This window comes from Eurosta solidaginis, chromosome 1, assembly GCF_040869045.1.
Source record: "Eurosta solidaginis isolate ZX-2024a chromosome 1, ASM4086904v1, whole genome shotgun sequence".
In the NCBI taxonomy this organism is placed as follows: Eukaryota; Metazoa; Arthropoda; class Insecta; order Diptera; family Tephritidae; genus Eurosta; species Eurosta solidaginis.
In genome coordinates, this window is record NC_090319.1 from 276,880,113 (window position 1) to 276,905,125 (window position 25,013).

Sequence of the window (25,013 nt, forward strand, 5' to 3'; positions counted from 1 at the left end):
CGAAGTGCTTTGGAGATATGCTCCCACTGCTCCTGTATTCCTTCAAGATGAAGTGTGCTCTCAGAGAGCAGGTGTGAGAGTCGAGTTGCGAAATTATTGGCAGTCTGTTGTGCTTGAAGCTTTTCGACGTCTAGCCTTGTGTTTTTTGTTCCTTGGCTTTAGCCTCGTTGAGGCGGGTGCGTATTTTGGCTGCAACGAGATAATGGTCCGAGTCGATGTTAGGTCCTCGGATCGTGCGCACATCTAAAACACTGGAGGAATGCCGTCCGTCTATCACAACGTAATCGATCTGATTGCGAGTATTTCGATCAGGAGACAGCCATGTAGCTTGATGTATCTTTTTATGCATGAACCTCGTGCTGGATATGACCATGTTTCGAGCACCGGCAAAGTCAATCAGCCTCAGTCAGGAGAAGTTTCATTGTGTAGGCTGAACTTTCCGACTGTAGGGCCAAAAACACCTCCTTTGCCCACCCTGGCGTTAAAGTCGCCAAGCACGACTTTTATATCATGACGGGGGCAGCGCTCGTATGTGCATTCTAATTGTTCATAAAAAGTGTCTTTCACATCATCGTCTTGCTCCTCTGTCGGCGCATGGGCGCAGATGAATGATATATTAAAAAATTTTGCTTTTATTCAGATAGCGGCGAGTCGCTCGTCCACAGGCGTGAACGCCAGCACTTGGCGATAAAGTCTCTCCCCAACCACGAATCCGACGCCAAAACTGCGCTTATTCGTATGGCCACTCCAATATATGTCACAATTTTTGATATTCTTTCTTCCTTGCTTCGTCCAACGCATTTCTTGGATGGCGGTGATGTCAGATTTTGCTTTGACGAGGACATCAACCAGCCGGGCATCTGGACCAATCCCATTCAGGGAGCGGACGTTGCAGGTGCATGCCCGCAATTCATTGTCCTTCAAACGTTTGCCTTGGTCGTCATCAATAGAGAGTGTATTTATCCGAGGCTTGTTGTTATATTTCATTGGAGTATGGTTTTACGTGGCGAGTCCCAAGCCCAGCGCACAACCCGCTCAGCGGGGGTGAAAATATTAGCTGCACGTTTATATAGCGAGCCGCTTGCTCCAAGACAGACGCCCGCTTGCAGCCGCACCTAGAGGTGTACAGACGCTGCCGATGAGATCTCCCCGGCTAGCCCTTAAACCGATTATGTCAGAGTGGCCTAGCCAGGTTGTCGCCTTCTCACAAGTTCCAGGTAATTGAATCCTTCTTTGCAAAGATGTTTTTCCATGGGCAAGGCAATCTCATCCGGAACTGCAGGTTTTAATGCTCTAGCATGTTTGATGGCGTCTTCAATCGCTTTAGCGATTATGGTACTGGGAGACGCGCTGTGTTTATATTTATGTGCTCGTTTTTTGACCTGCCATCAAGAAAGTGGCAGAAAGCGACCTCCCATTACTTCTCATTCCAAAACGCCTCAAATTATGTGATTTTCGGCAGTGAGTAGATCACTAATTTCAGAGCTGTAGTCATTGGAACATCACGTAGCAAGGGAATGAAGATGTTTTGGGGGTTTCAAGGTTTATCCGAGACAGGAACTGGGCAAATGGCGCAAACTTATATATTCTGTATTAGCAAACAAGGCACATGGTGATAGGAACTTGCTTTTTATTTCCCTGTCCTTCTCGTGTAATGGTAATGGTGTCGGAAAGAAGAGAGGAAGGCAGAGCCGAGTAGCCAGCTTCCCAAGTAGTAGTTCCGTTTGAGCTGTCAGCGTGGTCAACAGATGCTGGAATATAGAACAAAATACCCCATTCGATGCAACCATCCTTTTCACGTGACACATTAACAGGAGTGTGGCCATTCTACATCATCATCACTTCTCTTCCGCCGCAGTTTTCGCCAGCACTTTGGTTCTTGTAGCATGCCGGGCAAACACCTGCCCAGTTGTGATTCATTTACGTATATCTTAATTCTTCCATTTCATTACAATATCATGTTCTTTGTTGTTCTTTGAAGTCTGTGCAGCATTTCATTAAAACTGAAGTCAAATTCGACCTTGTGCCTTTCAATAAAAGTAAAGTTGGCTTATAGTTTTTTCATTCCTCTAAAAATTAAAATCAAATTTAAGCTTTCGGATTTCGCTTACGAAAAGAGTTGCCTTAATAGATTATACGAGCCGTCCCCAAACTTTTTCAGACAAAGTTTATTTTTATTACAGCCGTCTTGAAATTTTCGGATTTCGTTTTTGAACTTTAATTTAGGCTAACTTAGATTTTTGAATTTTTTTTTTTTTTTTCAAAATTAAACCTACCATTATTCTTTGTATTTTAACCTTAATTAGTTTTTATGTTTAAGTTTTTGCATTTCATTTAAAACTAAAGTTGTATTAAATGGAGAATGACTTGTAGTTTTTACATCTCATTTTTAATTAAGAAAGTGGATATTCGTCCGGAAACAATTTTTTATAGTCCAGAGTAAGTAAAATTAGATAAAGAAAAACAGAAAAAACAAGTAAGGAAGGCTAAGTTCGGGTGTAACCGAATATTACATACTCAGCTGAGAGCTTTGGAGCCAAATAAGGGAAAATCACCATTTAGCAAAATGAACCTAGGGTAACCCTGGAATTTTTTTGTATGACATGGGTTACAAATGGAAGGTATTAAAGAGTATTTTAAAAGGGAGTGGGCCATGGTTCTATAGGTGGACGCCTTTTCGAGATATCGCCATAAAGGTGGACCAGGGGTGACTAGAATGCGTTTGTACAATATGGGTATAAAATTAAAGGTATTAATGTGGGAGTGGCCCTCAGTTGTATATGTGAAGGCGTTTTCGAGATATCGATGAAAATGTGGACCGGGGTGGCCCAGAACATCATCTGTCGGGTACCGCTAATTTATTTATATATGTAATACCACGAACAGTATTCCGCCCAAGATTCCAAGGGCTTTTGATTCCACCCGGCAGAACTTTTTCATTTTCTTCTGCTTAATATGGTAGGTGTCACACCCATTTTACAAAGTTTTTTCTAAAGTTATATTTTGCGTCAACAAACGAATCCAATTACCATGTTTCATCTCTTTTTTCATATTTGGTATAGAATTGTGGAATTTTTTTCATTTTTCGTAATTTTCGATGTCGGAAAGGTGGGCGTGGTCATAGTCGGATTTCGGCCATTTTTTATACCAAGATAAAGTGAGTACAGATAAGTACGTGAACTAAGTTTAGTAAAGATATATCGATTTTTGCTCAAGCTATCGTGTTCACGGCCGAACGGAAGGACAGAAGGTCGACTGTGTATAAAAACTGGGCATGGCTTCAACCGATTTCGCCCATTTTGACAGAAAACCACTATGGTCCTAGAGTCTAAGCCCCTACCAAATTTCACAAGGATTGGTAAATTTTTGTTCGACTTATAGCATTAAAAGTATCCTAGACAAATTAAATGAAAAAGGGCGGAGCCACGCCCATTTTGAAACTTTCTTTTATTTTTGTATTTTATAGCACCATATCATTACTGGAGTTGAATGTTGACATAATTTACTTATATACTGTAAAGATATTAAATTTTTTGTTAAAATCTGACTTAAAAAAAAATTTTTAAAAGTGGGCGTGTTCGTCATCCGATTTTGCTAATTTTTATTTAGCACACATATAGTAATAGCAGTAACGTTCCTGCCAAATTACATCATGATATCTTCAACGACTGCCAAATTACAGCTTGCAAAACTTTTAAATTACCTTCTTTTAAAAGTGGGCGGTGCCACGCCCATTGTCCAAAATTTTACTAATTTTCTATTTTGCGTCATAAGGTCAACGCACCTACCAAGCTTCATCGGTTTATCCGTCTTTTTCGGTTTTTCGTAATTTTCGATATCGAAAAAGTAGGCGTGGTTGTAGTCCGATTTCGTTCAATAGCGATCTGAGATGAGCACCCAGGAATCTACATACCAAATTTCATCAAGATACCTCAAAATTAACTCAAGTTATTGTGTTTACGGACGGACGGACATGGCTAAATGAATTTCTTTTTTCACCCAGATCATTTTGATATATAGAAGTCTATATCTATCTCGATTAGTTTATGCCATTACGGATTACCGTTATGCGAACAAAGTTAATATAATCTGTGAGCTCTGCTCAGCTGAGTATAAAAATATTCCAAAACTTTTTTACATTGAATTTCCAGATAATTTGGTACAAACAATAATTAAAACCAATTTTGCTCTTCACACTAAAAATTAAAGTCGACTTTAAGGTTTTTGGATTTCACTTAAATTTAAAGTCGATTTTATTTTTGTATTTTACACAACAGTAAAATTGATGTATGATATTCGAATCCGACATCCACTTCTATTTCACCTTAAATTAAAGACAACATTTTGTTTTTGCAGATGACCAAAAACTTACGTACGATTTAACTTTTTCAATTTAAATTAAATTTAACGTAAACTTTGAAATTTTGTTTTTTTTTTCCAAATTTAAGGCGAACTTCAATAAAGCTATATTTGGTTTTTTTAATTCACACTTAAAGTAAACTTTAAGTTTTTTCATTTCACTTAAGGGGTGTTCCATTCTCACAGATTCTAATAGATACATTAAGACACTTAACATTTAGTCAGCACTGTTATGTAAAAAAAAAGCAGAACATTTTCGAATGAAACACGTTAAATAAACTTGTTAATAGTGAATAAAGTATTGCAAAGGTACAAAATATGGTTCATGTCATGGGATCATTTCATGAAGTAAACGAATTTGAGTTACAGCAAATTTTAAGAGTTTTATCTCTCTAAAGCTTTGACTTGGATTCAAGGGGTATTAAAAAAACTTACTTCGCGGCAACCGTGGTGTGATGGTAGCGTGCTCCGCCTACCACACCGAATGCTCTGGTTTCACACCCCAGACAAGGCAACATCAAAATTTTAGAAATAAGGTTTTTCAATTAGAAGAACATTTTTCTAAGCGGGGCCGCCCCTCGGCACTGATTGGCAAGCACTCCGGGTGTATTTCTGCCATGAAAAGCGCTCAGTGAAAACTCATCTGCCTCGCAGATGCCGTTCGGAGTCGGCACCAAACAAGTAGGTCCCGTCCGGCTAATTTGTAGGAAAAATTAAAAAGTAGCACGACGCAAATTGGAAGAGAGGCTCGGCTAAAATCTCTGTGGAGGTTATCGTGCCTTACATTTATTTTATTTTTTATTTACTTCATAGACGTTGCATTTTGATTAAATTTTGTACTGGACTTACGTTAGTTGATATCTCTTTTAGGATTATAAAGCGCATTAGCAATGCCTACTCATTTCTAACAACCATTTCTGCCTACTTGTCACGGGTGGGACAAATTTTATGGTTGAGTTTTTCCTTAACAACTTCAAAAAAATCAAATCTGAATTGTTGGATATATTTAAAACGAGTTTCAAATATTGTGTAGCTCTGCTCACGCACATTCGTTTTCGAAAAATCGTTATTATCAATCTAAACTCTTCGAGTGATAGACGGAAAGTCCACTTTTCAAATAAGTGTTTCTCGGCATGCGTCTGTCGTCTTGAATTTTCTCAATATAACTTGCAATTTTCGTGCACAATACTACATGTGAACTCAAGTATTCTCCATCCAACTTACCATCCCGGTAATTTTTATCAAATCAAATCCTTGGACATAGTCTCCAATCATGCCTTCATCAACAGATATCATGTCAAAATTCATCTTCGACTCGAACATTGTGGTGAAACTTGGCACCAATTTTCAAAAAGAAGTTCCTGGTGACCAAACGGACTCTTTATTGGATGTTAAGTGGGAAGATCTCAACGGTCGTTGGACTTCGTTGAAAAACGCCTACGAAAATATATGCACAGCCAAAGAGTTCGTAGCTCCCACGGAGTTTAAAGAGGAAGTCCATAACAAATTTCAGCTTTGCGCAGATTCATTTTATACCTGTAAATCGAACATCTTAGACCAACTAAAACTCTTCCGAGGGAATACAGCCCAGCTAAACAATACCTGTCGTCAGTCCTTGTCTTCGAAACGAAATTCTATACCATATATCAAGTTGCTTCCGTGCGATACGGAAATTTTCTACGGTAGCTATGAGGAGTGGCCATCCTTTCGTCACATGTTCACGGCCATCTACCTCAACCATGCGAAACTGACTCTCGCACAGAAACTATACCATTTGCGAAATAAGACTCGAGGAAAAGCGGGTGCAATAGTGAAGCAATACCAATTGTCCGATGAAAATTTCTCTTTAGTCTGGGAAGCGCTAAAAGCCCGATTCGAAAACAAACGAATGATAATAGACAAGCAGTTGAAAGGCATTCAAAAGGTGCAGAACACTATCAACGATTGTCTTGTAATCTTAAAATCGCAAGGAATTTCAGTTTCTGATTGGGAGCCTATCTTAATTTATTTATGCTCTTCCAAACTACCAGAGGGAACATTATCTCTCTGGGAGCAATCGCTAACATCCAGAAAAGAACTTCCTAACTTGTCCAAATTAACCAATTTCTAACCAGTCGTTACGAAGTGGTAGAACGTTTAAAAGAGTAGAAAAGCACCAGGAATCTACCAACAAAATCATCACCTATGATTCAATCTTATCACTCAAGGTTTAAACTTGCGCTGACTTGCAAATTATGCAACGACAGTCATCCCTTGAAATCTTGCCCTGAATTTCGAAAACTAAGCGTACCGGAGCGTACCAAATTTGTGAAAGATATCCGATTTTGCACCAATTGCTTCGCTTATAATCACGCTTCTACCAACTTTCGCAGTGCTTTCCGATGTTTACACTGCGGAAAAACCCATCATACCATGTTACATCCTCCATTGACGAGAAAGCCCGGATCAAAGGCTACTTCAATCACACTTTCTACAAATGCAACGAACCTGTTGCGAACGGAATTCTCCCAGCATACCAGAAATCCCATCTTCTATCTAACTCCAAGCAATCGCGACAAAACTGGTACTATCGTAAAACCTGATATAGAAATTCAGGCAACGATAAGCGAAAATACCTCACTCCTCACCCCTAGAGGAAAAACCACCAAAAAAACCAACTTTATTGGGAAAAAGTTGCAAAGTATCGCCAAACTTTCTCCATCCAAGGAAACCTTTTCAGTAACATCTCCGGAAGCAAATATTGAAAGACAACATCAAATTCTTTCCTGGTCTTCGAGTTTTCTTGGCCCACAAGGTTGCTATCGCCAATATTTTTTTTTTTTTTTTGTATTATTATTCAGTATTATCTTATGAACATACAAAAAAGTAGATAAGATAAGATAACAGCAAATGGCGTTGAGTGATCAAAATGAGAACAGTGATAACGCCATTTCTTCTAATGATTACAATGGAAGTTAGAATGCGGGGTGCAATCAAATAACATTTAAACGAAGTTAGAAAGGTTTAACATTGATGATGAATAAAATATTAAAATAAAGTATTTAAAATAAATAGAAATAAGCACATCGGTTCATTATATATGTAGCAAGGAACTTACAAGTGAACTCATTAAATAAAAATAAAAAAGTAGTAATAAAATAGGTTGCAATGTTTTTAAATTGGAAGCCAATTATGTGATAGGCCGTAACAGAACTTCAATATCTTCATGGCCCAACCCAAGAAGCCATAGTTTTACCTGCTTTAAGAAAACGCTTATTCTTCGAATTGTTTGTATATCTTCGGGAAGCTTATTGAAAATCATACACGATACTATGGTATAGAAGTTTCGATATAGAGTTGTGCGTGAGGCAGGAACAGTAACAGTTGCATTAGAATTGCTCCCTAACATACGTGAAGTGTATATTGGACTATGCAGATAACCACTTCTCATAAAAAAATTTTAATACTTTAAAGTAGTGCAAGTATCTTACAGGGAGAATATTTAATCTTCTAAGGAGAATCATCGAGTGCGTTAAACGGTTAGCGTTACAAAATCTTCGTATAAGACACTTTTGCAACATTAAGAGTGGTCGAATTCTACTAGAATATGCACTGCCCCAGCAACTTATGCCATATTGAAGTATTGACTGTACAAGTATATAATACATCATTTTCAATACACTATATGCACATAGTCTTTGCAGGCGATAAAAAGAGCGAACAGTTGCTAGCAAGTAAACTTTCATGGCTGAGATATGCGAAGACCATCTTAGGTTATGATCGACTATAACACCCAGATATCTAAAATTATTGACAACTTCGACGTTGAAACACATTGCGTCACAGTTTAAATAAGGAAAATAATTAACTCGAGACTCGTTTTCAATACAAGAACTAGCACAAAAAATTTGTGCCGCAAACAACTTGCAGAGTGAAAAATAATATCACCACTAGTTTCTTCCTTTCCACCAAGACCAAAATACATTAGTTTAGTTTTATTGCTTACAATAAGCTTATGAGAAGCGAACCATTCTCTTATGAGGCTCACATCGTGATTTATATCCACATAAAGATTCAAAATATTGTTTGATCTATATGCGATTGCCAAGTCATCGGCAAATGCTATGACTTTTCCTACAAAAGAGATTGAAAAAAGCGAGTATATATAAATAAGAAATAAAATTGGTCCTAGGACTGAGCCCTGCGGGACACCCAAATCAATTAGTCTAGGTGAGCTTAGATTATTGTTTACTTTCTCCTTTTGACTTCTTAAATTTAGATATGATTTAAACCAATCTAGAATGTTTCCACGGAAACCTGCTGAGTGCAACTTACGTAAAAGAATATTATGGTCAACCACGTCAAAAGCTTTTGTAATATCAACAAAAAGACTAGCACAAGTCCCTTTTACATCCATTGTTTTATAAATAAACGAGCATAAGTTAAGAAGAGCGTCTTCAGTAGATACTCCTGACCGAAATCCATATTGCAATGGACTAAAAAACTAGATTTTCTCCAAATATTGCAAGACTCTGCATTTAACACTCTTCTCAAAAACCTTAGAGATTGATGGCAAGAGAGAAATGGGTCTGTAGTTATTTTTATCTTTCTTATTACCTTTCTTATGTAATGGTATGACAATAGCACATTTTAGGTCGGCTGGAAACACTTCTGTGACTATACTTAAGTTGAATAAATGCTTTAAAATGTCAACAACATAGAAAGCAATGTTCTTTAAAGTACGATTTGAAATACCATCATTCCCAGAAGAATAAGTATTTTTTAAAGAATTTATTAAACTTAAAATTTCTGACCCAGAAATTGGTTCACAGAAGAAACTACAACCTGGAGAAGTATCTACAGAGTAAATTAAGCGGTTGTTGCAAGTGCAGCGTATACTATTATTATTTGGAGCGGACTCTTTGCCAATTGTAACGAAAAAATTATTCTGGTGAGTGGCAATTTCTACCGGGTGAGAAACAAGTTTACCGTCGATATCTAGAACAAATGAATTAGTTTGTTCTTCCTTATTCCGATTAAAAATATCGTTGACGACATTCCATTCTTTCTTCACGTCACCCTTCGCAGCTAAAAATATATTTTTATAAAAACTGTCATGCCTATAATGACATTCTTTATTTATACTGCATGTGAGGTGTTTTACACGCTTCCGGAGGCGAGTGTTTGTAGGATGCTTAGGACATTTGACGCGTAATTTATTTTTAAGTTTAATTTTCTTAAGTAGATCGCGATTGATCCAGGGTTTTAGAATAGTCTCAGAACGTTTAGGTGAAGTAACAAAGCTAGAATTTGTTATGTGCGATTGAAGTGTAGTCAAAAGCAATCACATGTATGTATGTGGGTATTTTAATATTTTCGTTTTGTCGAATCCTTCGCAATAAGTACAATAAAAATCACGTTTATACTGAATTCAAACCTAATCCTATACAATTCACTTGCGATAACCATCCATCATTTTACATAGCTGTGGTACACGCTCGAAAAAAAACATCGAGCTATACACGGTTAACGAAACTCATTATAATTGAAGATCATATATCTTTAAACATCATCGTATCAAAAACAAGTAAAGAAGAAAAAACATCTATAAGGAATTTTATCATATGGTCATACCATGAGTCGGTTCTGAATCAACTTTTACTCCAACATAATTTATTATCCCAAAAATATTGTTTTAAAAATCATCTTCTAAAGCTAGTCTTATTTGCAAGATTATCATCTTGTGTCAAAAGTATCAGTTTTCATCATTCATAGAGACCATACCAAACCAAATCAACTAGCAAGGAAACCCAGTATACATATATTTAACATCGCATTATTATATGCAAAGCGGACGAATCCATCATTGTAACGTTAAACAATGTCTAAAAACTATCATATAAATACATGATGAAACCTACCTTCAACCCAACCCCCGATTTATATACAGTTTTCAAAGGCTTAGCATTGCACAAGTGCAAGGGGTCCGCCATGTTTAAGTGAGTTGTGCTCACTTTTATAAATACAAGTGCAATCCGTCATTTCTCTTTCTTCTTATTCGCTATCATCAACTAGTTGGATGGACATATCGTACATCGTTCTGTAATCAATTATCAGTTTCTAGAAAGTCGCACTCTGCCAACAAAGTGCAACCATCTTCAAGCAAATTCAATCCATTCATCATATCACCAATCAAATCCATATTAAGGGAAGTATATCCAAACAGTATCGTAAGTATATCAATTTATATTAACCAACTCATGCACTTGCGGTGAACCCTTTGTCCATCTTGCGTTTACATGTGCCAATATCCTTGCGCGATAGTCATCGGAACATATACGTGCCAACGCGGAAGAAGGCCTTAAGCGCATCATTCAATTCATACAAATCATTTTAGAAATCTTTGATTCAAACCGTTTCTGAGGGGGCCCTCGATTTAGAGGTACTATGACATTTTTTTTTAATTCAGGAGAGTCTTTAGTTGTTCCATGTGCAATTTTTAAGCCAAATTTCAAAAGCAACGAAAATCTGCATTTCGTTTTAATATTATAGTGAAGTGTGAAAAATAAAAATCTTTATATATAAAAAGAAAGGCTAAAATGTGTGTTAGTTGGTCGTTGGTCGATGGTGTTTGAAGAGATGCGTCGGTCGAATTTGTTCAAACTTTCACACAAGTTGCGTAAACCTCACGCGGTGGTTACAATAGGTTTGGTTGCGATCGACGTACAGGGTCTCGAGATATAAAGCAAAACGTGGGTAAGTGAATGCTTAGACAGTGTTTATACAATATGGAAGTTAACACGCGCCAGTTGCCCTTATCGCAACATTCCCACGTATGGCCAGTACACGTGCGCCGAGTCAGCAAATTATATTTCTCACGACATACGGCTGCGCATGGCAACCTAACACCTTAATTCAAGGCCATGGTTAGTGACGGCAATTAACACTCATGCTACGGAACTACTCCAGACGCACAGTCAGCTAAATTCTATTACACATGATTGTGAAATGCACACATCAGTACCTGTGGGAAGAAACCGACTTCAACATTCTCACACAGCGGGCTGTCAACAAGTTACGCAAGAGCCGCGTCGCGGCTTGTTGACTGGCTATATAGGGGAGCAGTTGCGGCACACCCGGCAGTCGAGCTCGGGACGGATTAGCGTTAACAATAAATTAGGCTTAGTTCTAATTGTGAATTAAATACATTAAAATATACTTGAAGAATACTATTTGAATTTGTGTTGTTTAGTGTTGTTGGTTGGGCGAGTTGGCCCAACAAATTAATTTTTTTTATAACCAAGGACTATAGTCCTTTAACTTGGATATCAGATGAAAGCTGTTGATGAGTGCTTTAGTACAGAGTAATATATTATCCAGAAACGGACTGGAACTGGGACTGGGACTGGAATAAAATACATACCACCCTCTGGGACAGGCAATAAGGGATGCAGAAAAAGGAGAAGGAATTTAGAGAAGATAAAAGAGAGAAGGAAAAGGAGATTGAGAAAGAGATAGAATGAGACGAAAATGGAGATAGATGAAGCGAAAAATACGGAGGGAGGAGTGAATAAAAGGATTGAGAAAAAGTGAAGAGGGGGGAGGGCAGAGTCAGACGGAAAAAGCTTATTAAAATGTATGCAGATAGGCCAAATTTATAGCAGGACAACGTCTGCCGGGTCTTCTAGTTGCTTATATAATTTGGTATTTGGAGCTGCCATTAAACAATGATGAGTTAATGCAGATATTTTTCTCATTAATTCCTAGTTGAAATGATTCAATTAGCACTCCAGTTTTATAAGAAAAATTATCTCCGCAGAAAGGTTCACTTTTTCATGGAATCTCCCTTAAAATAAAAATTGACTTTTAGGTTTGGCATTGCATTCAATATTAAAGTCAACTTTAAATTTTTGCATCTTACTCAAAATAAAAATCAACTTTAAGTACATACTTTTTTGATTGTTTTTGTTGGGCCAGTGTTGAAAATAAATTATTAGTGTTTATTTAATTTTTTTAAATAAAAGAAGTGGGTTTTTTTCTCCTTCGAGTTTCGACGCATTTTTGCAGCTTCTTCAAGGAGCTTTTCTTTATTTCTTTTGTATTTCAATTAAAATTAAAGTTGAACCTAAGTTTTTGCGTATAACACAAAATAGAAACAAGTTTTGTTCTTCTTTGCCGAGGCATTATTTCGGCACTATTCGGATACTGATTCCAAACTGTTTAAGGACTTTTTCGGGTTTAATTCGGGTATTTATTCGGGTTTAATTGCGGACTATTTCGGGATTATTTCGGTATACTTTGTGGGGTCATGCCGAAACGTCAGAATGAAATCGGAACTACTCTAAATTATTTAGAGATAATATCAATCGCAATCAACTCGTGCTATACAGGGATCATTTTAATATATAGTTTAATTATTATATGGGATTTTGTTCCGAAAAAGTTTTTACCGTACAAAAAATGTTATCAAAATGGGTAAAGCCGTTTTCGAGACAAAAGCGGATGTACAATGAAATATATCATAGAAATGTCTAAATAGTGAACAAAAAAATTGTGAAATATCTGCTTGACAAAATCTTTCACTTTCTTTAAATACAGTGCTGCTTAGGCATTGAAGGGTCTTTTTGACATAAGCGAGAAAAATCCCGCAACTGTTTCAATTTACGTTAGCAGTAAAGCTTGAAGCAAAGCCCTACAGGGAAGAAGCATTTTGTGGAAGGTAGATAAGTGAGATTCCCTCTCAAACGCAAGGCCTGAAGAAAGCAATTCCTTAAGACGCAAGGTGATTTTTTCTACAGGAACTCATGAAGTATACGTGTTGTTGCTTACCCTACCATTGATGTATTTACGTAAGTACATACACACAAATACATATGCCTTGGAAATACATCAAAACTTATAACAAACTTAAACGTGAAACTAGTTCGCAAATTAAGCTGCCTGTATAGTTTTAGGAAAACTTTAAATTTCTCTATATTAATCTCATAAAAACAAGAAGCGTCTTAAATGTGTACCCAATTTCCACCTAAGCAGTTCAACATAAAATCTTCCTAAGGAAAGCACTTTTACAATCTTAAAGTATTGTTGTCTCAGAATTGTCATTAAGGCTTTCTACCGCCAGTCTGTCTGACTGCCTGCCATTTTGGTCCATTAAAAAAACCATTTGTTTTCCACTTCATTGATTTTCTTTGCTAAGTTTTCACAGCTTCAACAGCGCGTTTTTAGGGTTTGTCAACCATAATTTCCATTCTACAGGACACAATAACAATTTCACTTTTAAAGCAACGAAGAGTTTTCTGTGGATTTAAATCTGTTTATAGCGATTGGTATCAAAATAAGTAGATAAGTTGTGAAAAAATTTATTTAAGTTTTAATTTTACGCACAATCAACGCTAAGCCGATTTACTTGACTGTGCGCTATTAAAAATATTTATTTTAGAATCTATTTCTTTACTTTGATATTCATTATAATGATGAAAGTTAACTTCTTGTAAGTAATCTTGCATATTACGTATCATTGCTCATCCACCATTCTGGATTCCACTATTTCCAAGGTGCGTAGTTATATGTACAGCTAAAGGTTCTAGAAAATCCATCTAACATATACATGTTAGCAAAAGGTGTATAACATTGTCCCGACTTATAAAATCCCGATATACCAAATGACCAAATCCCGAAACACGGAGTTATATGTTAACTGTCGGGATTTTGTCCTGTCGAGATATGGTATTTCGGGACCAATCCCGACCATTCATAAGCCCGAAACCACTAAATCCTGACATGACATCACGACAACATGTAAATTGGGAAACACACATGATGTCATAAAAAATACAAATCTTCGGTATTATTTTACTATTTTACTTATCTCCGTCCCATCAATTTATAGGAAAATTGAAAAACGAGCACGCCACAAATTGAAAGAGAAACTCGGCCTAAAATCTCTACATTGATTTTATTTAATAAACTGCACAACGGGAGGATCTTTAGATTCAAAATTTAATAGTTATTTTGTTATCTAGTTCTAGCACAAAGTCAAATTGTAACTACTACTTTTGTTTTGTTAAAAAAATTACTGTTTCGGGATCATTTCACGATTTTTTTCGTGATCATTTTGGTGTAATTTCGGGATTATTTCGTTTTGGGTTCTCTTTCGGTATCATTTCCAGAATGTATTTCAAGTGCTAAGTGAAATACCACGTAAACCCAGTTTCCAGTTCAAAACCCTACCTCAGAATTTGTTTCAAAAGCTTCTTATCTAAGGAATCTGTTGAAGAAGGGACTATTTCAACTTAATTTTCAGACTATTTCCAGAACACCGCGATGTCTTTTCGCGTATGTTTTCTGGATCAATTTGAGACCGTTTCACGATAATTTAAGGGTAAACTCGGGATTGTTTCGGAAACATTTCGTGATTATTCCGGAATCTTTCACGTTCAGTTCGCTATTTATTTAGGATAGTTTCAGAGATGTTTCAGAATCATATCGGAGCTGTAGATATAGGATCATTTCGAGATCGCTTTAGGACTATTTCGAAATTGTTTCTGGGTTGATTTTTGTGCCACCTCGTGACTATTTTATGATCATTTCGAAATTGTTTCGTGATCCCTTCAGAGTTATATCGGGATAATTTCCAATTTGTATTTGAATCTTACTGGATTAATATAGGGACTCTTTCAAAATAAGTTCAGCGGAGCTTTTTCTTGTATTGTTTTTGGATCGAACCGAGACTTTTTCACGATCAGTTTAGGGTCATTTCGGGAATGTTTCAAGCATCATTTTAGAATCATCTCTTGGCGATAGATTGTGGACTATTTCACAATCTTCTCACCTCAAGACCATTTCAGGACTGTTTTCAAGATCATTTCGGGGCTACTTGGGGATCGTTTCGTCACTATTTAGAACCGTTTCGAAATCACTACGGGACTATTCCACTCTCTATTAAGTATCATTTCAGTATGACTGTCGGGATCAGCTCTGAACTTTTCATTTGAGAACAATATCGGAATCATATCGGGAACTCGTGCCGTCACTTCGTGTGATAGTTCTTTGCTCTTTATTTAAGATTAAATCACTTTTTATTCATTTAAACTCTTTACTCGTGCATGAGTTTCTGCATATTTCCGTATAATTTCCTGAAGAGAGTAAGACATATAAACAGCGAAGAGAATATTTCACATAGATAAATTTAGTCAGCAGCAAAGAGCACAAGTTATTACTCACACATATACACGCATATAACTAGAATACAAAAGTGAATATCAATAGAGAAATGAGAAATAAAGATGCAGCTGTTCAAGAAGGCTGTTGGAGGAACGAGGTAACCGAGAGTATAAAAGCAGCGCAAGCTGAGGAATAAAAGTCAGTTAGATATTAACACGGTATAAGTGAATACGTTGGTATTTTAATTGTGAAGTACTACTACAACAGTAGAGTTGTAAATAAAGAACATTTTGCTATAATGAATATTAAAGTTATTTATTCAACAGTTCAAAGATTAGAACGTTAACAGAAGCTGAAAATTATCAGGAATTTCCCGAAATTCGACTCCTGACTACATAAATATTAATAACTTTTCAACTTCAAAAAATCATGTGTTATTGAAAAAAAAGAACTCTGTAATCTTTTAAACTAGTAAAAAAACATAACAAATACCTTTGAATGTAATAAATTAAAATTTTGGAAAAATAAAGCCAGGTTTTTAATTTTTTTATCCACTAGAATCAATAAATAAAAAATCAAATAATTACGAAAATTGCAAAAAATTTTGAATTTAATAAAAATCGAGTGCAGTACAGCCAAAAATTTAAATAAAAATAAGTTTTTGCGCCAAATTTACACTAGCCTCAAAAATAGTTCCGATTTGAAAATAATTCGAAGCTTTTTCATTTATAATTTATGAAAAGTTGCGTGTGAGGAATCAAATAAAGAATAAAAATGAAACCTTATTTGATTATCTAAAAAATTGCAATATTCGAAAAAAGAAAGAAAATCAAGCTTAACAATTAAGCACCAGAAAAAACAGCCTTTGCTTGTTTCTAAAATATGCGACCTTAGAAGCAAATTTTTAGCAAAAATGTTTAGAATTTCAAAAAAAAAAATTATATGTAATTTTCTATTTTTATTGTGAGTCAAAAATAATCTTGTGTGAAATGAAGTTCAAATTTATAAAAACTCGAGTTTGCAAATCTAGGCTGATTTGAAAACAATTCGAGAAACTCAACCAAGTATTCTATTCCTAAATTAAGAAAAGTTGTGGGTTAGGTTTATACTGGGAAACTCCTGAAATCAAAAAAACGGTACCAAAAAAAAAAAAAAGAAATATATCCGAGTACCGAAAGAAAATTCGGAATTCGAAAAAAGTCGAGAGAAAACTAAGCTAAAGAGTTAAATATCAGAAAAAAGCAGCAATTGTCGTTTCTAAAATGTTCGAACTTCCAAAAATGTTTTTGAGAAAAATTTAATACAAAGGAATTGAAGAGCAGCTCTGCCTAAAATCTCTTTGGAGGTTATTGCGCCTTATATTTATTTATCTAATTACCCAAAATCTTTAAGAACCTCGAATACACCTAATATTTGGGACTTAATTAAGTATACATATTTTAAAACATATGTATATAGGGGAATGTGAGGAATGTCGAGCCATTAGACTTATCTGTCACTATTCACATTCAATCTTTACGGTATGATATTTCAGCTTCATCTCATTTTTTCATGAGCAGTCGAACCGATGAGACATATGTATTTTGTGCTCTCTGCGATAATCAAGTGATTTTTGAGATTCCAAAAGTGTTTCTGCTTTTTAAAAACTACATTGGGTTTTCAACATTTTTGTTTAAAACTAAGCTGGTAAATATCTTAAAAATCATTGTGTGTGAATATAATTTCAACTCAAAAAATTTCTTGAAATTTGGTTCTGTGATTCATGGGCGCCTATTTCGTAGAACATAGCTTGTAGGGAATGTCGAACCACCAACTGCTACTGATGAAGGCGTGGATGATGATTCCTGCATCATTTGCGGCAAAAAACTGGCAAAGAAGCAGAACCGAAACAACATTTATTGTAATAAGTGCGATCGAGCTGCTCACTTGCGATGTGTTTTTCATTAAAATCTTATGGTTTTTCATTACGAAGTCATAAATGAACGTTTTACATTAAAATTTGTTGATATTTTCTCAATTTGCAAAGTGGTTTGACATTCCCCACAATTTTTCAAAATGATAAAATCAAATATTTTTGTATAATCCTTCGAAATTCACATTTTTTAATTCTGCAACTCCGAAAACGTGGAATTTTGCTTCTAGTTTAACCTTTATTTCTCAAATTTTGAAAAGTTACGATTTTCGGATGAGTTATAAGTCAAAATCAAAGTGTGGTTGGACATTCCCCTACTCTGTTTGGTACAAAAAAACGCGAACTTGAAAAATTAAGCTGATTTGATAATATTTCGACCTTCAAAAACACATTTTTTTTTATTTATAAACAAAAGTTGCTGGTAGAATATTTACTGTATTTCTTTTGAAATTAAATAAAGGATAAAAGAATAAAAATTGATCCGAATATCGAAAAAATTTGGAGAAAAAGCTCAGGCTGATGTTTATATATTCAAAAGAACTGTCTTCCATCGTTCGTTTCGAAAATAAACGAAACGAAAAACATTATGAAACCCATTTTACCAAAGCAAATTTCTCCAAAATCTGAAGGTACGTGATATAAGTGAGATTATTATATTGAAACGTAATGTGGCGAATGTTGACATCACTAGGCTGTTAGTAAATAATCATGCAACAATAAAAACATGAAGCAGCCACTCGTATATACATGTACACATTAAAGCTAGCAACACTTTTGTACAAGGCAACGAAGAGATCGCTCACACACACACACATGTAGTCCTCAGCCGAAGTAGTTGCTCACACATACACACGCATATGAATATGAGAAACGCATAAACTACAAATATCCATGTATATAGCTGGTAACCAAGCAGGATATTCTAGAAGGTGAAACGTCCAGACCTTTGGAGAAATATGCACACGAGGCAACAGAGAGTATAAAAGCAGCGCAAGTTCAGGAATCAGAAATCAGTTTGATTTAAACACGCTATTAGTTGCGAAGTGAAGTATAATTGTACAACTCCCGAAGTAGGCTAATAAAGACCATTTTGCAATACAGTTCAGCGATAGAAAGTCAGCAGAGGGTTTCTAATGAGCAGAATTTTCCGAAATTCGTTATAGTAATAAATATTTTATCAAAATTTACTTACTGTTTCTCCTTGCGTTGTTGCCGTTTCTTCTTAAATGCCTTCTTAACACGCAGCAACAAAAATGCCGCTCGATCCACAGAGAGTGTAGTGCTCTTCTTCGGTGGTGATTGAGCATCTTCCATGTTTTGTACAAATTATGCGTTTTTAGTAATGATGCAGCCGATTATAGTTAGAAAAAGTGGAAAGAAAACGAATACGTGCGTAAGCGGAACGAAGCAGTAGCTACGTAAAAATCGTACAATCTTTGTTGAAATCGTTGACAAGAAAAATTGTATTTCAATTTGATGATAGAATGAATTTTGATGGTATTTGATATCTGCTCCAGATTTGCGTGTATATGGCATTTGTATGTTACTCTTACAAGTGTTTTTGACAGTAGTCGATTTATATTTTGTTGTTGCTGTTGTTAGTTCAGGTAAGCGAAGAGCTTGTCTTATGCAGAGAGCTTGTCTTATGCAGAGATGCTGAAAAGGGCTTATCATTTCATTGATTGATATTATTCGTTTTTTTTTGCTCTCCCTTTTTTTCCAATTTATTCTGTTTATCTTTACATCTTTTTTTATTGTAGTTTTGGCGTGAAAATTTTTCAATTCATGTTGAGTTGGTGTCTTAGGTTTTTGCGTGATTGCTTGGTTCGGATAATTAGTGTGGTACCATGGGTGGTTGGTTAGTTGGTTGGTTGTACGCTTCACTAAAAGCTTGCTTGATTGTATACCTTTCTTTCACTTGTATCTTTTCTTTCTGCTTTTTTTTATTATCTGGCAATTTAATACGGTTGGTTTGACAGAATAACATTGGATTTGTAGCAAGCTTTTGACAGATTGAATATAAAATAGTTTCTCAGCATGTTTATTATGAGTGGCCTTAGTAGGTCGTAGCAGTAGCAGTAACAGTGGAAAGATAAAATTACGACGCAGTAGTTTCCTTTTAAAGCGACGATAAAATCGAGATTTGGGACTACATATAGAGAAGCGGTAGTATTTGCCACTAAGGCCAGTTTGAAGCAATGGGAAATATATTTTCTTTTTTCAAAAAGTGTTTACCTCATCTTGCCTGCGTTCTTATCTCATACTCATGTTTTTTTCATCGATTATGTAGGCTTTGTTGATTATTTTGCTTAAATAGCTTTTGGTTATTCATTGTGTCTGGTGCAGATAATATTAATCTGACATATGTAAATATTAGCTTGTATTAACCATAACAACGGCGTCTGAAAAATTCTTTACACATACCATTTTTATATCGCTTTGTCGACAATGCAGGATATATGAATGTGGGAAATGAGGCATACGTTAGGCTAAACAATTCAGTTGTCGGAAGTGTGGAAGTGTGATTTTCGTTCTCGACCAATGGTGCCAGATTGGCTTAAGCAATTGTTATTTTTTTTTTTTGTTTTTTTCTTAAAATTGTTTGCTTTCTTAACTTTTGCTTTGCTGCTTCATTTATTTAGGTGCATTTAAGTCAGTTGGTTTCCCTGCTGCGTTTATTGTTGTTCCCATTGTTACGTTTAAACATTCGCCTCATGCATTCTGTAAAAAAGCAACAAAAAAATTTATATATGTATTTAGGTGCACACATATTTTTTATTATTATTTTATGAATAACAGCAAGTACAACAAAGCGCTAAAAACGTACTATCGTCTAACAAGTATGTAATATTTTGTTTCTTGACACCATTTTCCACTTACAATTTTCATAGTACACGCTACACACCTAAGCATGTACCCACGCTCATATGTATGTGGAATGTAAAAATTACAAAAAACGTTGCATACATAAGGGCGCTGTAGAAATATTTAGCGAAAAAAAATATTTGCATTTTATATAAGACTTATTTGATTTAATCAAGCGTTAAATAATATGAGCTCTGAAATTCGGTAAGTAGTTCAGTTTTAAAGAACACTTTTGCACAAACTTTGCTTTGCTGATTATGAATCAGTCATCAGTGAGTTCAAATTTATCTGCAAAAACGCAGCCTAAAAGTATGCACCATCTAAAATATTAAAAATGTTACACAGTGACTAGTTTATGCTATTGTAACGAATTTACTGCAATTCCGCTTCTTCCAAATCTTCTACTAACGTTCGAATGACTAATCTGTTGAATAAATCACTCCGCTATTCAATAATGCAAAATGGCCTTTATTAAAGTTCTTCACAATAACACTACTATTGCTCGCCAGATAGCGCCTTAAATCAAACTGATTGTCGCGCCTCTACTGTTGCTGCCTTTTATACTCTGCGATTTCCTCGTTGCATATTTCTAGGCTTTTCTATTTCCAGAACTTGCTAGTTAGTTGTCAGTTATAAAATTACTCAGCTGTAACTACAGATGCACAATTTTATAGTTTCTCTCATATGCGCGTGTATTTGCGAGCGACACTTCCACAATTATAATTGCATACTTTAGGGAGCATCTCAGATAAGATAGCTGCATGTGTTTGTGCGTCTCTTCTCCGCTGCGTGTACGTACATATGTGTAGACATAATGATTGATCTATTGATGTGCATACAAGTCACTGCTTAGCATCGGCTTAGAGATGATAGTATCCCTTAATGTTGCTAATATTCGTCACACTATTAAGGCCAGGTTTTTCAGTAGTTGGTTAAGCTAAGCTTAAACTAATGCCCCTATTACCGTTTAAAACTCAACTGTGGTTGGGTTGAAATTTCGCAATTTGGTATTGCAGATTACAACTCAACCGGTCAAGAAAAATGTCGGTTGAGTTTTCTAGTCTAACAACTTTAAGTGGCATTACCGTTTATAACCTTGTGTTGGTGTAGTTGTCAAAGACGTCAAAATCTTACAATTATTAGTAGCTGTTGTTTCATACAATTTTGCAGTTATTTTGAAAAAATGTAACGTTTTACAAGACGGTTCACCACCTAATTTTTAACAAAAACTTTCAAAGTTGGTATCAAAAGAAACGTTTCGGCCTCAGATTTAAGAATCCGGAAACAAAAATTTAAAATTTAATTTCTGTCATATCATTTCGGTTCAAATTTTCATATGGTTGTTGGACCCACCCAGGGTTATTTTTGCAAATAGCGGCCAAAGGCCGCCAACGCAGAAAGATATTCTGTGCAAAAAAAACTGCGGATCGGGCCTCATATTTCGGACCCTCTCGCGCCATTTTTGTTTTTTTGTAAATATTATTCGACAGAAATAAAATTTTTAATTTCCGCTTTCGAATCCTAAAAACGGAGATCGAAACGCGTCTTTTGATACCACTTTTGATAAGAGGTAGATGGTGCACGGGCTCATAAAGCGTTACCAAAAAAACCAAAAATTTAAAGCCGGTAGTTAAACCTTTTTTAATATAATAACAATAATCAACAATTTTGTACACATTTATCGAAAAAACAACGTTTAAACTAAGGATTATATTGAATAGCTTTTTGACTTTATGGAGCGACATTCCGAAGTTGGACGATGCTGGCCGCAGCTCGGATGTAGCCAAAATAGGGGAAATTATGCGAACGTGAGTTCCATTGATACTAATCACTACTCCTGGGAATCCTGTTTTAGAGTAAAATACAATTTTTACTGTTTCGGGTTTAATCCAGTTCGCAGAAATATGCGCCTCAATAATATCTAAAACCAATCCAACACCAAAATCAATTCCACAGCATTTTTGATAGCTGCCATTTGCAATGAATCTGAGTGTGGCGCATAATTTTAAAATAGGGGTAAATAAAGCTATCCCTCGAACGCGAAATGGTCCTTAATTGTGTTTAGTAATGAGCAAAATGTTTCCTTTCAAATCTGCAAAATAACTTTATTTGAAGCTCATCATTTGTCACTTGAACATTTTTTTACTTGGTGCTTGGTAGTTCCAAGGGTTTGGAATGATCGCGCGAATGTTTTTCGTATTCGCGACATGTCAATCACCAACATTTTCGCCATTATAAAATAGATTTCATATAATATCCGTTTTGATTTTAATAACAAAATCGCTTTTGCAAATGCTTAAATTTCCGCCACAAATTGATCAGCTGTTCATTTATCTGTCAAATCGTCACTTTTTTAAGTTGGCAACATCAATTCAACTTCAATTGAAATAAGTTGTAATTCGTAATACCAAACAGGAGTTGAGTTGTCTAAAAGTTGAGTTGTTTTAATTACATCTCAACTAAGTTGAGTTGTTAACCGTAATAGGGGCATAAGTTTGCTTAAACTCTAGTCAAATTTAAACTCCAGTTAAACTACTGGGCAGTTTTTCAATCACAGTTTGAGGCCGCCTTTGGGGTTTCTTTTTTGTGCGACAACATTGGTTTTTTTATTATCTAGATAATTTGTAGATACGGCAACAGCTGGATTTTGTTTACCCAACAAACATGGAAAAAAATTTTCCAGCGAAATATGTATCTAGTTCCGGAAGCGATATCCAAAATCATTATTTAATTATTGTTAAACCAGATAAATTTCGCGTTGATATCCAATCGTTCTCCAATTACTATCCAACCTTTGAAAAATTTTGTAGAATTAAAAGTTTTCGAGTTGATTTCCAACTTCATTCATATTTTCCAATTATTATCCTAATTTCGAGAGATTTTGCGAAATGTACAGTACTCAAATGAATACTCAACACATTTCTCCAGTTGATATCCTACATTGCATATCGAGGTGAGGTGGAGTTGAATAAAGTCTCCAAAGCACCACCAAAACCAATAGCTGTTTATTGTGAGATATAAACAGCTCCTTGATAGCAGTAATGAAGCGTAATTAATCAAAAACAAGTAAGGAAGGCTAAGTTCGGTGTAACCGAACATTACATACTCAGCTGAGAGCTATGGAGACAAAATAAGGGAATTTCACCATGTAGGAAAATGAACCTAGGGTAACCCTGGAATGTGTTTTTATGACATGTGTATCAAATGGAAGGTATTAAAGAGTATTTTAAGAGGGAGTAGGCCATAGTTCTATGGGTGGACGCCATTTAGGGATATCGCCATAAAGGTGGACCAGGGCTGACTCTAGAATTTGTTTGTACGATATGGGTATCAAATGAAATGTGTTAATGAGTATTTTAAAAGGGCGGGGGCTTAGTTCTATAGGTGGATGCCTTTTCGAAATATCACCATAAAAGTGGACCAGGGATGATTCTAGAATTTGTTTGAACGATATGGGTATCAAATGAAAGGTGTTAATGAGTATTTTAAAAGAGAGTGAGGTAGTTGTATATGTGAAGGCGTTTTCGAGATATTGACCAAAATGTGGACCAGGGTGACCCAGAACATCATCTGTCGGGTACCGCTCATTTATTTATATATGTAATACCACGAACAGTATTCCTGCCGATATTCCAAGGGCTTTTGATTTCGCCGTGCAGAAATTTTTCATTTTCTTCTACTTAATATGGTAGGTGTCACACCCATTTTGCAAAGTTTTTTTCTAAAGTTATATTTTGTGTCAATAAACCGATCCAATCACCATGTTTCATCCCTTTTTTCGTATTTGGTATAATATTATGACTTTTTTTTCATTTTTCGCAACTTTTGATATCGAAAAAGTGGGCGTGGTCATAGTCGGATTTCGGCCATTTTTTACACCAATACAAAGTGAGCTCAGATAAGTACGTGAACTGAGTTTAGTAAAGATATATCAATTTTTGCTCAAGTTATCGTGTTAACGGCCGAGCGGAAGGACAGACCGTCTACTGTGTATAAAAACTGGGCGTGGCTTCAAACCCATTTCGCCCTTTTTCACAGAAAACATTTATCGTCCTAGAATTTAACCCGCTACCAAATTTCACAAGGATTGTTAAATTTTTGTTCGACTTATGGCATTAAAAGTATCCTAGACAAATTAAATAAAAAAGAGCGGAGCCACGCCCATTTTGAAATTTTCTTTTATTTTTGTATATTCGTTGCTCCATCACATTACTGGAGTTGAATGTTGACATAATTTACTTATATACTGTAAAGATATTAAATTTTTTTAAGTGGGCGTGGTCGTTCTCCGATTTTGCAAATTTTTTTTAAGCATACATATAGTAATAGGAGAAACGTTCCTGCCAAATTTCATCATGATATCTTCAACGACTGCCAAATTACAGCTTGCAAAACTTTTAAATTACCTTCTTTTAAAAGTGGGCGGTGCCACGCTCGTTGTCCAAAATTTTACTAATTTTCTATTCTGCGTCATAAGTTCAACTCACTTACCAAGTTTCATCGCTTTATCCGTCTTTGGAAATGAATTATCGCACTTTTTCGGTTTTTCGAAACTTTCGTGGTTATAGTCCGATATCGTTCATTTTATAGAGCGATCTGAGATGAGTACCCAGGAACCTACATACCAAATTTCATCAAGATACCTCAAAATTTACTCAAGTTATCCTCGGAGGTAAATCGTGCCAATAATATTCTTAATATATATAAAGTTCGTGTCACGTTGTTTGTCCCCGAT

At 35.6% G+C, this 25,013-nt stretch overlaps 1 protein-coding gene across 1 annotated transcript in view; it reads right to left on the reverse strand.

Annotated features, from left to right (window-relative positions):
• Window positions 1–25,013, reverse strand: part of wake (wide awake) — a 409,422-nt gene that overhangs the window by 236,162 nt on the left and 148,247 nt on the right. The window contains exon 2 of the mRNA XM_067760882.1: window positions 18,606–20,134. Coding sequence (XP_067616983.1) covers window positions 18,606–18,727 — 122 coding nt within the window. The 5' untranslated portion in view covers window positions 18,728–20,134. The remainder of the gene's footprint in view (window positions 1–18,605; window positions 20,135–25,013) is intronic.